This window comes from Delphinus delphis, chromosome 9 (genome assembly GCF_949987515.2).
Source record: "Delphinus delphis chromosome 9, mDelDel1.2, whole genome shotgun sequence".
NCBI lineage: Eukaryota > Metazoa > Chordata > Mammalia > Artiodactyla > Delphinidae > Delphinus > Delphinus delphis.
The window spans coordinates 21,477,627-21,491,180 of NC_082691.1; the positions used below are offsets into that span (position 1 = coordinate 21,477,627).

General features: G+C 41.2%; 2 protein-coding genes across 2 annotated transcripts in view; one reads left to right on the forward strand and one right to left on the reverse strand.

Annotated features, from left to right (window-relative positions):
• ARMC10 (armadillo repeat containing 10) overlaps nucleotides 1–9,469 on the reverse strand; it is a 37,665-nt gene extending 28,196 nt beyond the window's left edge. The window contains exon 1 of the mRNA XM_060020298.1: nucleotides 9,041–9,469. Coding sequence (XP_059876281.1) covers nucleotides 9,041–9,179 — 139 coding nt within the window. The 5' untranslated portion in view covers nucleotides 9,180–9,469. The remainder of the gene's footprint in view (nucleotides 1–9,040) is intronic.
• Nucleotides 9,470–9,645: 176 nt separating this feature from the next.
• FBXL13 (F-box and leucine rich repeat protein 13) overlaps nucleotides 9,646–13,554 on the forward strand; it is a 182,975-nt gene continuing 179,066 nt past the window's right edge. The window contains 1 exon segment of the mRNA XM_060020299.1: nucleotides 9,646–9,720. Coding sequence (XP_059876282.1) covers nucleotides 9,646–9,720 — 75 coding nt within the window.

Sequence of the window (13,554 nt, forward strand, 5' to 3'; positions counted from 1 at the left end):
GATTTAAAGAACAGAGATGGGGCTTCCCTGGTGGCGCAGTGGTTGAGAATCCACCTGCCGATGGAGGGGACACGGGTTTGTGCCCTGATCCGGGAAGATCCCACATGCCGCGGAGCGGCTGGGCCCGTAAGCCATGGCTGCTGAAGCTGTGCGTCCGGAGCCTGTGCTCCACAACGGGAGAGGCCACAACAGTGAGAGGCCCACGTACCGCAAAAAAAAAAAAGAAAAAGAACAGAGATGAACAATACAATAACTGAAATGAAAAATACACTAGAAGGAATCAGTAGCAGAATAAATGGCGCAAAAGAATGAATAAGTGAGCTGGAAGACAGATTGGTGGAAATCACTGCTGCAGAACAGGACAAAGAAAAAAACAAAAGAAACGAGGACAGTCTAAGAGACTTCTGGAACAACATTAAAGGCACCAACATTCACGTTATAGGGGTCCCAGAAAGAGAAGAGAGAAAGGACCTGAGAAAATATTTGAAGAGATAGTAACTGAAAATTTCCCTAACATGGGAACGGAAACACTCAAGTCCAGGAAGCGCAAAGAGTCCCATACAGGATAAACCCAAGGAGGAACAGGCTGAGACACATATTAAACAAACTGACAAAAATTAAAGACAAAGAGAAAACATGAAGAGCAGTAAGAGAAAAGCAACAAATAACATACAAGGGAATCCCCATACGGTTATCAGCTGATTTTTCGGCAGAAACTCTGCAGGCCAGAAGGAAGTGGTACAATGTATTTAAAATGATGAAAGGAAAAACCTACATCCAAGAATACTCTACCCAGCAAGGCTTTCGTTTGGATTTGACAGAGATATCAAAAAGCTTTACAGACAAGCAAAAGTTAAGGGAATTCAGCATCACCAAACCAGCGTTACAACAGATGCTAAAGGAACTTCTCTAGGCAAAAAAGAAAACTGAAAAAGGAGAAGTTACAACAGACACCGCAGAAATACAAAGCATCCCAAGAGACTAGTACAAGCAACTCTATGCCAATAAAATGGACAACCTGGAAGAAATGAACAAATTCTTAGAAAGGTATAAGCTTCCAAGACTGAACCAGAAAGAAATAGAGAATATGAACAAACCAATCACAAGTAATGAAATTGAAACTGTGATTTAAAACCTTCCAACAAACAAAAGTCCAGGACCAGATGGCTTCACAGGTGAATTCTATCAAACATTCAGAGAAGACCTAACACTCATCCTTCTCAAACTCTTCCAAAAAAATCGCAGAAGAAGGAACACTCCCAAACTCATTCTATGAGGCCACCATCACCCTGATACCAAAACCAGACAAAGATACTACAAAAAAAGAAAATTACAGACCAATATAACTGGTGAATATAGGTGCAAAAATCCTCAACAAAATACTAGCAAACAGAATCCAACAACACATTAAAACAATCATACACCACGATCAAGTGGGATTTATCCCAGCGATGCAAGGATTCTTCAATATACGCAAATCAATCAATGTGATACACCATATTAACTAATTGAAGAATAAAAACCATATGATCATCTCAATAGATGCAGAAAAAGCTTCTGACAAAATTCAACACCCATTTATGATAAAAACTCTCCAGAAAGTGGGCATAGAGGGAACTTTCCTCAACATAATAAAGGCCATATACAACAAAGCCACAGCAAACATCATTCTCAATGGGGAAAAACCGAAAGCATTTCCTCGAAGATCAGGAACAAGACAAGGATGTCCACTCTCACCACTATTATTCAACATAGTTTTGGAAGTCCTAGCCATGGCAATCAGAGAAAAAAAAGAAATAAAAGGAATACAAATGGGAAAAGAAGAAGTAAAACTGTCACTGTTTGCAGATGACATGATACTATACATAGAGAATCCTAAAAATGCCACCAGAAAACTACTAGAGCTAATCAATGAATCTGGTAAAGTTGCAGGATACAAAATTAATGCACAGAAATCTCTTGCATTCCTATACACTAATGATGAAAAATCTGAAAGAGAAATTATGGAAACACTCCCATTCACCACTGCAACAAAAAGAATAAAACACCTAGGAATAAACCTACCTAGGGAGACAAAAGACCTGTATGCAGAAAACTATAAGACACTGATGAAAGAAATTAAAGATGTTACCAACAGATAGAGAGATATACCATGTCCTTGAATTGGAAGAATCAATATTGTGAAAATGACTATACTACCCAAAGCAATCTACAGATTCAATGCAATCCCTATCAAATTACCAATGGCATTTTTTATGGAACTAGAAAAAATCATCTTAAAATCTGTATGGAGACACAAAAGACCCCAAATAGCCAAAGCAGTCTTGAGGGAAAAAAACGGAGCTGGAGGAATCAGACTCCCTGACTTCATAGTATACTACAAAGCTACAGTAATCAAGACAATATGGTACTGGCACAAAAACAGATACATAGATCAATGGAACAAGATAGAAAGCCCAGAGATAAACCCACGCACCTATGGTCAACTAATCTATGACAAAGGCGGCAAGGATATACAATGGAGAAAAGACAGTCTCTTCAGTAAGTGGTGCTGGGAAAACTGGACAGCTACATGTAAAAGAATGAAATTAGAACACTCCCTAACACCATACACAAAAATAAACTCAAAATGGATTCGAGACCTAAATGTAAGACCAGACGCTATAAAACTCTTAGAGGAAAACACAAGAAGAACACTCTTTGACATAAATCACAGCAAGATCTTTTTTGATCCACCTCCTAGAGTAATGGAAATAAAAACAAAAATAAACAAATGGGACCTAATGAAACTTCAAAGCTTTTGCAAAGCAAAGGAAACCATAAACAAGGCAAAAAGACAACCCTCAGAATGGGAGAAAATATTTGCAAACAAATCAATGGACAAAGGATTCATCTCCAAAATATATAAACAGCTCATGCAGCTCAATATCAAAAAAACAAACAACCCAATCCAAAAATGGGCAGAAGACCTAAATAGACATTTTCCCAAAGAAGACATACAGGTGGCCAAGAAGCACATGAAAAGATGCTCAACATCACTAATTATTAGAGAAATGCAAATCAAGCCTACAATGAGGTATCACCTCACACCAGTTAGAATGGGCATCATCAGAAAATCTACAAACAACGAATGCTGGAGAGGTTGCAGAGAAAATGGAACCCTCTTGCACTGTTGGTGGGAATGTAAATTGATACAGCCACTATGGAGAACAGTATAGGGGTTCCTTAAAAAACTAAAAATAGAATTACCATATGATCCAGCAATCCCACTACTGGGCATATACCCAGAGCAAACCATAATCCAGAAAGACACATGCACTCCAATGTTCACTGCAGCACTATTTACAATAGCCAGGTCATGGAAGCAACCTAAATGTCCATTGACAGACAAATGGATAAAGAAGATGTGGTACATATATACAATGGAATATTACTCAGCTATAAACAGGAATGAAACTGAGTCATTTGTTGAGACGTGGACGGATCTAGCGAGTGTCATACAGAGTTAAGTAAGTCAGAAAGAGAAAAACAAATATTGTATATTAATGCATGTATGTGGAAACCTAGAAAAGTGGTACGGATGAGCCAGTTTTCAGAGCAGAAGTTGAGACACAGATGTAGAGAACAGACACGTGGACACCAAGGGGGGAAAACCGTGGTGGGGTGGGGACGGTGGTGTGCTGAACTGGGCGATTGGGTTTGACATGCGTACACTGATGTGTATAAAATCGATGACTAATAAGAACCTGCAGTATAAAAAAACAAACAAAACAACTAAACTTTCCTTGGGTTATTTTTATGGAAATATGTTAATATAAATGTTTCAGACATTACATGAAATTTCTAAAAATCTTGTATGTTCTGGTATTATAAGTCATAATTCTAGTTATTACTTTAAAATGTATATCTCAGAAATAACTAAATTGCCTTGTCAATTGCATTAGTATGAACTTTCATCAAATCCTTAACCGTGGTCATTTTTAAGTCTTTTGTCATTTACAGACAGTTCTGGGTGTACTCTGATGCTTTTACAAATATGTTCCTATAAAAGGGTTTCATCTTCAAGGAATTCATGGAAAAGACAAGTACAGGTTTCTGGTAACTGACTATACTGCTGAACTGAATGAATAAGCATTTTCAGAACTCTAATGGAAAACTGATGAACTCATAAAGTGCTAACAAAAGATCAAGATGAAAAAATATTGATTACAGGGGACTGAGTGAACTGATGAGGATGATTATAATTTTTGTGACCTTCTGTTTGAATTAAAAAAAAAATCCCACAAGGACTCAAAGGCAAAAAATATACAAATCAATTTTCACTGCAAAGTAAAGGAGCTGTTACAGTGGAGGATTACTGGAGTGAATGTCAATATTATGACATAGTGTGAGTGTGTTTCGTGTTTGGTGATTGCAATCATTGTTGCTTTTGTTGTGGTCATCCATTTACAATGCTTGGTGTCAGCCTATTTATCTCTTGTAAAAATAAAATACTGTGTGTGTGTGTGTGTGTGTGAAAAACAAAACAAAACAAAAAAACCAAAATAATAAAATATTAAAAAAAAAAACAAAAACAGAATACTCTACCCAGCAAGGCTCTCATTCGGATTTGACAGAGAAATCAAAAATGTTTACAGACAAGCAAAAGTTAAGGGAATTCAGCATCACCAAACCAGCTTTACAACAAATGCTAAAGGAACTTGTCTAGGGGAAAAAGAAAAGCCCAAAACTAAAAACAAGAAAATTATGAATGGGTAAAGCTCACTGGTAAAGGCAAACATACAGTAAAGTTAGGAAATCATCCACACACAAATATCAAAACCATCAACTGTGAGGAGAGTAGAAATGCAGGACATTGGAAATGTATTTGAGATTAAGAGACCAGCAACTCAAAACTATCTTGTTTATATATATATATGTACTGCTGTATCAAAACCTCATGGATGGTAACTGCAAACCAAAAATCCACAACAGAAACTCACATGCTTCCTGATTTCAAACTATATTATAGTAATCAAAACAGTTTGGTATCGGCACAAAGACAGACACATAGATGAGTGGAATAGAACAGACAGCCCAGAAATAAACCCACACACATGATCAATTAATTTATGACAAAGGAGCCACGACTATACAAAAGGGAAAGAAGAGTCTCATTAATAAATGGTGTTGGAAAAACTGGACAGCTACATGCCAAAGAATCAAACCAGTTCATCTGTACCATTTTTCTACAGATGAACCAGTCTGCAAGGCAGAAATAAAGACAGAGATGTAGAGAACAAACGTATGGACACCAAGGGGGGAAAGCAGTGCATGGTGGTGGGATGAATTGGGAGATTGGGATTGACATATATACACTAATATGTATAAAATAGGTAACTAATAAGAACCTGCTGTATAAAAAATAAAATAAAATTCACACACAAAAAAGAAGGAAACCGAACCACTATCTCACACAATACACAAAAATCAACTCATAAAGGATTAAAGTCTTAAATATAAGACCTGAAAACTAGGGGCTTCCCTGGTGGCTCAGTGGTCAAGAATCTGCCTGCCAATGCAGGGGACACGGGTTCGAGCCCTGGTCCGGGAAGATCCCACATGCCGCGGAGCAACTAAGCCCGTGCGCCACAACTACTAAGCCTGCGCTCTAGAGCCCGTGGGCCACAACTACTGAAGCCCCTGCGCCTAGAGCCCATGCTCCGCAACGAGAAGCCACCGCAGTGAGAAGCCCGCGCACAACAACAAAGAGTAGCCCCCACTTGGCGCAACTAGAGAAAAGCCCACATGCAGCAAGGAAGACCCCAAAGCAGCCAATAAATAAATAAATAATAAATTCTTAAAAAAAAGACCTGAAACCTAAAACTCCTAAAAAAAAATAGATGGTAAGCTCCTTGACATGGGTCTTGACATGATTTTTTGGATTTGACCAAAAGCAAAAGCAACAAAAGCAAAATAAACAAGTGGAACTACATGAAAAAATCTTCTGTACAGCAAAGTAAGCCATCAACAAAATAAAAAGGCAACCCATGAAATGGGAGAAAGTATTTGTAAATCATTTATCTGATAAATGGTTACTATCTAAAATATATTTAAAAACTCAAGCAACTCAATAGGAAAAAAAAAAAGAAACAATCTAATTATAAAATGGGCAGAGGCTCTGAATGGACCTTTCCCCAAAGACATTCAAATGGCCAACAAGTACATGAAAAGGGGCTCAACATCACTAATCTTCAGGGAAATGCAAACCAAAACCACAATTAGCTATCATCTCACACCTGTTAGAATGGCTATCCTCAAAAAGACAATAGATAACAAGTGTTGGTTAGGATGTAGAGAAAAGGGAACCCTTGTGCACTGTTGGTGGGGATGTAAATTTCCAATCACTATGGAAAATATGGAGGTTCCTCAAAAAATTAAAAATAGAACTACCAGGGACTTCCCGGCAGTCTAGTGATTTAAGACTTCACCTTCCAATGCAGGGGGTGCAGGTTCAATCCCTGGTCAGGGAGCTAAGATCCCACAGGCCTCGTGGCCAAAAAACCAAAACATAAAACAGAAGCAATATTGTAACAATTCAATAAAGACCAAAAATGGTCCACATCAAAAAAAAACTTTAAAAAAAATTCTAAAAAAACAGAACTACCGCATGATCTAGCAATTCCACTTCGTGATTCCACGAAATCACCACCTTGAAAAGATACTTGCACCGCCATGTTCACTGAAGCATTATTTACAATAGCCAAGACATGGAAACAACCTAAGTGTCAATCGATGGATGAATGTATAAATAAAACGTGATAATACACACACACACACACACACACACACACACTCACACTCACACATACATACAATCGAATGTTATTCAGCCATAAAAAAGAAGGAAATCCTGCCATTTGTGACAACATGGATGGATCCTGAGGGCATGATGTCCAGAGAAATAAGTCAGACGATGAAAGACAAATACACAATGATCTCACTTTTATGTGGAATCTAAAAAACTCAACTCATAGAAACAGAGTGTCATGGTGGTTGCCAGGGGCTGGGGGCTGAAGGAAATGGGAAGATCTGGGTCAAAGGGTACAAACTTTCAGTTATAAGGGCAATGAGTACTAGGAGTGTAAAGTACAGCTTGGTGACTATAGTTAACAATACTGTATTGTATACTTGAAAGTTGCTAAGACAGTAGACCTTAAAAGTTCTCATCACAAGAAAACTTGTGGTGATGGATGTCAACTAACCTTACTATGGTGATCATTTTGCAATATATACAAATGTCAAACCATTATGTTGTACACCTAAAACTAATACAGTGTTTATCTCAATTTAAAAAAAATAGATCACCCTCCAAAACGTAAGGGTGATGCTGACAAAATGGGTATTTCTTGAGTCTTCTTCAAAGAAAAAAGTGTAGCTTCAGGTAGTGGCTGTGAGCAACGTATTTTGTAAGCTGCCTGGCCAAGGTACTGGTGATTTTGGGCGGGGGGTAGTAAGACTTTGTCAGTGTTCATCATGTTGAGTAAGTGTAAGTGAGAAGGTATCTGAGTTCGGGTCACCTGACTACTTATACAAAAATATCTCTGACACAAAGACAACAAAGTAGGTTTTGGAAGTAAAGGTAAGTCCAAATCTGTTTTAAAATGAATTTTTTCCCCCTTGTGCCAAAAGGGAAAGAAACCTTTCACCCACTCCCTTTTCTGAGAACATTTCCTTGAGCAAACTAGTAATTGTAAATCCTTTGTCTGTCCCTTTGATATAAATATACATCTTTTTAAAAGCTAAGTAAGCCTCTTGCCGGTTTAAAACCCAAGAAAATCTTTCTTAGCGTCTTTGGTGTCATCTGAAGTGTAAACATCAAGGAAGATGGAGTCCTCATCTCCTTGTCTCTGGGTGAGTCAGAGCTCGGTTCTTGGCTCTGTGTTGTAACTACGCGGTTATCATAGATACTGAGAAGTCTTATTTTTCTTCTACATAACGGCTATTAGCTAACACAAATACCACCCCAACTACCTGTGAATTTAGAATGAACTACGTGTAGCAAATGGTTCTGTCAAGTCCTCTTAAGGACAAATTACTGTTTATCTTGACGGCATGTACTTAATATGAAAGAGGTTATAGGTATCTCTGGTTGGATACATAAAGGGGTGAGAATTCTGTCTTTGCAATCCCATTAGCAGATTGCCCGTGATGGGCGTAGCAACCTGGTTTAATGCTTATTCTCTAATAAAGCTATTTAGTTCTTTCCTACATTTGTAGAGAGGAATTTCTTGGTTGGCAGGAGATTTTATTTTTCATTATTTCTGTAACAGCTTTCATGACCTGAAATACCCCCTAGAACATTCAACAAGTTGTTAGAATCCTGAATGCAGCAATCAATTTTTGGACCGAAACCTCACCATGCACTTGTCCGCCAGGAGGGTGTCCTCCATGCAGACAACTGTTCTAATTTGATATACATAGCTATATCTGTATCTCCAGGATCTCTCGCATACTTTGTGTGTGTGTGTGTGTGTGTATATATATATATATATATATATATATATATATATATATATATATACAGACCACGGCGACTTCAAAGTACCTCCCCTCAGAACTGCCCCTCTGGCGTCCCTTCTTCCAGGCTACCTGCACGCAGAATTTCATCTATCGCCCCAGAATCCCCCTGGTAACACAAAGGCCGGGAGCAAGCTTTAACGTTGAGAGGCAATCAACACGCTTTTGAGAAACTGTTCTCAGCTGTGACGCCAGACTCAGACAAGAAAGTCTGGGCAATTTTTCATCCCGGAATTTTGAACAAAGAAATGGAGGCGGGGAACCACCTCTGAACCCTACACTCACCCAATCACGTGGAAGACCCGTCTTTTGCACCTGGGCTTCCCGACTTTGCCCTTCTCATCAGCCTCCCTCCCTGGCTGGGCTCCTTATTTACTCCCAGCACTGGAAAGCCACGAGCACCTGTGGCGTCTTCAACCCCCACTCTGGGAAAGCCACAGTCCCCGTCCCCGCCCACCTGCCAGGCACCCCGTGGCCTCACCTGCAGACCGCGAGGGGCGCAGCCGTAGCCCGGGGACGCCTCGCCGCCGGCCCCGCGTCAGCCTGTAGAAGCAGTAGCAGGCGCCGGCCGCTAGGACCAGGCCCGCCGCCACCCAGCCCACATCCCGGGCGCCGCCCATGCTGCCGGTGGGGCCACGCGCAGCGCTGGGCCTGGCGCAGGATGGTCCGAAGCCAGAGGGTGCTGCCGCCGTCCGGGTTCTAGCCGACGGAGAAAGGAAATGGGCGACTGAGCTCCGCCTCTCGGAAACCGCCCTGTCGGCCCGGACGCGTCCCGGCGGCTTCCTCGAGTCCGGGCGGGGCGCGGGTGAAGGAGAGCGGGACTCGGTGAAGAGCTGCAATGACTGAACGCCCCAAGAGCACACACCAGGGACCGCCCCCAGGCCGGCCCGAGATTCACCTCCCTCCCGGCAGTCCTCGGCACCAGGGTGGGCGCTCGCGGCAACGCAGCGCCTAGCCCCTCCCCTCCACGCAGCGTGGTTGCCGGGGCAACGCCGAGACGCGCCAGCCCCTAGCCAGGCGCGGCTCCTGCTGCGCGGGGCGTGAAGCGCAGGCTGGAAGCGCAGAGTTTCAGCAGGGCCTCCGGTCATGGCCTCGCTGCGCCTTGCCAGACCCAGGCTGAGGAACTACTTCAAGGAGAAATACATTCCTCAGGTCTGCGAGGTACTGGAGCCAAGTGCGCCGGAGTTAGAAGAGAAAGGAATTGGAAGAGATTTCCCAGAGGAGGGACTGGGGTTTGGTGGAGAGAGGGAGTGGAGGTTCAGAGGAGCGAAAAGGAAAGGATGAAGTCACATTTGGGCAGGTCGGCGGTCTGGGCTGAACATACCGATCAGAGTTGAAGACAGAGGGGTGACAGTGCCTGAAAGGGGGGAATGGGTGACATCTCCCAGAGAGAAGGAACAAAGGCCTCGGGACAGAAACCCCAAACTCCAACTTTTAAGGTTTGGACAAGAGGAGCCTGAAGACTAGAGGAGTGAGAATGAAGTGCTGTGGAGACAGAGAAGGAAAAGCAGGAGAGTGTGGCTTTATGAAGAGAGTGGGCAATAGTGTCAACTAAGATAAGGACCTGAAAAGGTGTAGTGGATTTGACCCAAGGTGAGTTTGGGTTTTCAGTAGAGCGATGAAGGCAGAAAATAGATTTAAGTTGGCTGAGGAGTGGAAGCTGAGACCTTTAGATGGAGTAGTTAGCCCTTTGTGAAGGGAAGGACCGCACAACCAGGACTTAAACACGGGAGGAAGGACTGTCCTCACCCACCCGCCTTGTAACAGGAGGGAAGGAGGACAAGAGGTGGATAGGTTTTGTAGGTTTGGGGATAGGAAGTCAAGAACGTTCTCTTCTGGTGACTTCCATTTTCTCTGCTAATATTAGGTGAAATATTTGCCAAGAATGGTATGTTTGGGTGGGGATGGAGGGTGCAGAAGAGGTTTTGAGTAGTTAAGTTATGCAGAGAAGGAGGGAGAGTTAGAAGTCTAGGGAAGGAAAGAGAAAGAGAGCCAGGCAGTGTTGAGAGCCCAGCTTGGGGTAGTAACTCTCCTACGCAGGTGGGAGGGCAATTCAGTATAGCTCCTCCTTTTTGGATGGTAATTTAGAAATATGTATTAAAATGTTAAATATGAATACCCTTTGACCAAGCATTTCCACTTCTGAGGATCCACTTTAGAGACATATTTGCACATGTAACCAGAAGGATGTACAAATATTTTCATTATAACATTGTTCATAGTGAAAATGGTTATTACCTAAGTGTAAGTAAGGGAATGGGATATTATGTAGAATAAAATATACCTGTACCTTCTGAGAAGAAGGGCTCTCCGTGACATATTAAATTTTAAAAAGAAAAGAAAAAAATGCAAATTGCTTAACAAAGTGTGTACTACAATCTAGCTACCTATCTGATTTCATATATGTATGTATATGTGTATATATGTGTGTTTATATGTATATATATGTACATGCATATATATCTATATTTAAGACAATAATACATGCATAGAACATATGGCAAACTTAACAGCAATGTTTTGGGGAATGGTTTTAGGAGAGAACTCTCATCTTTTACTCCATATACATTGTTTTAATTTTTTTATGATGAGTTTCATTCATGTTTTACCTCTGTACAATTATATTTGAAAATGTGTAGAGAGCATGGTACTCATCTTCCCAGTTATATGATTTTCTCAAGCAGCACTCAGTAAATCAGATGCAGGTACACAAATAAGAGTTGACTTCATCCAGGATAGGAGTTTGCCAGACATATATAATGGAAGGGCAATGGTGAGGGAGCTAAGCTTTTGAGAGTGCCTGAACTGATGGGCAAGGACTCTAAGGACTGGGTGGGAAATGAGAACAAGACATAATACTGATATGTGGGTAGAAAGTAGAAGCTTGTAAGAGGGGAATGAAGAGGGGTAGAGGGAGTAATTGAGTGAGGGAGCTGGAAAATAGGAGATGGGGGTCAGAAAGTGGAATGTTTGTATAGTTCTCTCTCAGTATCTTCATCTTTTTGTTTTATTAGACCTTTTTCTTGGTCAGATATATTAACACATGACTTCAGGGCTTCCCTGGTGGCGCAGTGGTTGAGAATCTGCCTGCTAATGCAGGGAACACGGGTTCGAGCCCTGGTCTGGGAAGATCCCACATGCTGTGGAGCACCTGGGCCCGTGAGCCACAACTACTGAGCCTGCACGTCTGGAGCCTGTGCTCCGCAACAAGAGAGGCTGCGATAGTGAGAGGCCCGCGCACCGCGATGAAGAGTGCCCCCGCTTGCCACAACTAGAGAAAGCCCTCGCACAGAAACGAAGACCCAACACAGCCATAAATAAGTAAAAATAACACATGACTTCATAGTGCAAAATTCCAAACTTATAAAAAGGAAATGGACTTAGTTTCCAAGGGGAGAACCTGAAAAATCTGTGGATCATCAATTTTCCCTCTTTGAAACCATTTTTATACTATCATATCAATACAAGTAGGCCTGGAGGCGTGCAACTATCCTGGGGAGAAAGAGCCTCCTCAAAGGACCTAATACAGTTGTCCCTCAGTATCCTCAGGGTTGGTTCCAGGACCCGCCATGGATACTAAAATCTGTGCATGCTCAAGGACCTTGTATAAAATGGCATAGTATTTGCATACATACATCCCACTGTATAAATCACCTCTAAATAAATCATCTCTAGATCACTTATAGTACCTAATCCAATGTAAATGCTATGTAAATAGTTGCCTGCACACAGTGAACTCTTTTGCTTTTTGAAACAATGGAATTTTCCCCCAAACATTTTGGATCCACATTTGGTTGAATCCATGAATGAAGAACCTGCAGATACAGAGGGCTATTTAAGATTCAGGATAAAGCCATTCTGAGTGATGACTCAGTCCAAGTTGGCCGTGGCGCAGGTAGCACAACTGGACTCAAGTTGAGGGTCAGGGAACATCAGGGAAGTAGTAACCTCTCCTTGCCTTGCTCTCCACTTGCCATAACACTACATGGCTGCAGGAGGCATCCCTGGTTCCCTCTCTGGATGAGAGCATGTCTTCCTCACCAGCCTACCATACTGTTTTGCCCCTAGAGAAAAGAGGCCCTTAGAAGTGCTCCCCATTGCCTAAGACGATATTCTTCCGAGGAGTCCTTCACTCACCTCTGCTACCACGTTACCAGCAGGTGCAAGAGAGCCTCACACACCCACCTTAACCTGGTTACCTGCTTCCCCTAAGAGACTATCAGGCTGAATCCCATTGTGTCTCATATCCCTGTACATCTATTCGCCTGACCCAATTTTCCATGCCTAGCACTCTTCTAAAACCCATCTTCTGCAAGTTTTGGAATCCATCATCTTTCATCACAGATTTCTATGTATATTTAACCTCTTCTGAACTCCACCTACCTGTCCTGAATAAAACCTGGCTGTCTACGTAGGATATCATTTCCCTGCCGACTTTTGAATAGAGGCTGATATTTTTTTTTCAATCCTGCTTGATTCACTGGGCTTACTGAATCTGTTGATTGATATTTTTCATCTGTTTTAGAAAATTCTTGGTCATTTTCAAATTCTGCTTCTACCTAATTCTCTCTTCTCCCTCTGGGACTCCGATCATAAATATGTTAGCTTTTTTTTTTTTTTTTTAACTTAGTCCTACATGCCTATGCCTCTTTGGCTCTCTTCTGTTTTTTCCCCATTCTCTTTTGTGTGCTTAAGTTTGGATATTTTTCATTGATTGTCTTCACGTTTACAGATTCTGTTTTATGCTGAGTCTCATCTACTGTTAAATACATCAAATGAATCAAATGAGTTCTTAATTTCAGATGGTATATTTTTCAGTTCTAGAATGTCCATTTGATTTTTTTATACATTCCAATTAATATTCTGCATCTTTTCATCCATTTTGTCTATCATTTCCTGTTTTCTTTAACATGTTATTATTAATTTAAAACCATTGTCTGTTAATATGAATAACTTTGAATTAAATTATTAGAATTTAGTTATTAGAATAGAATA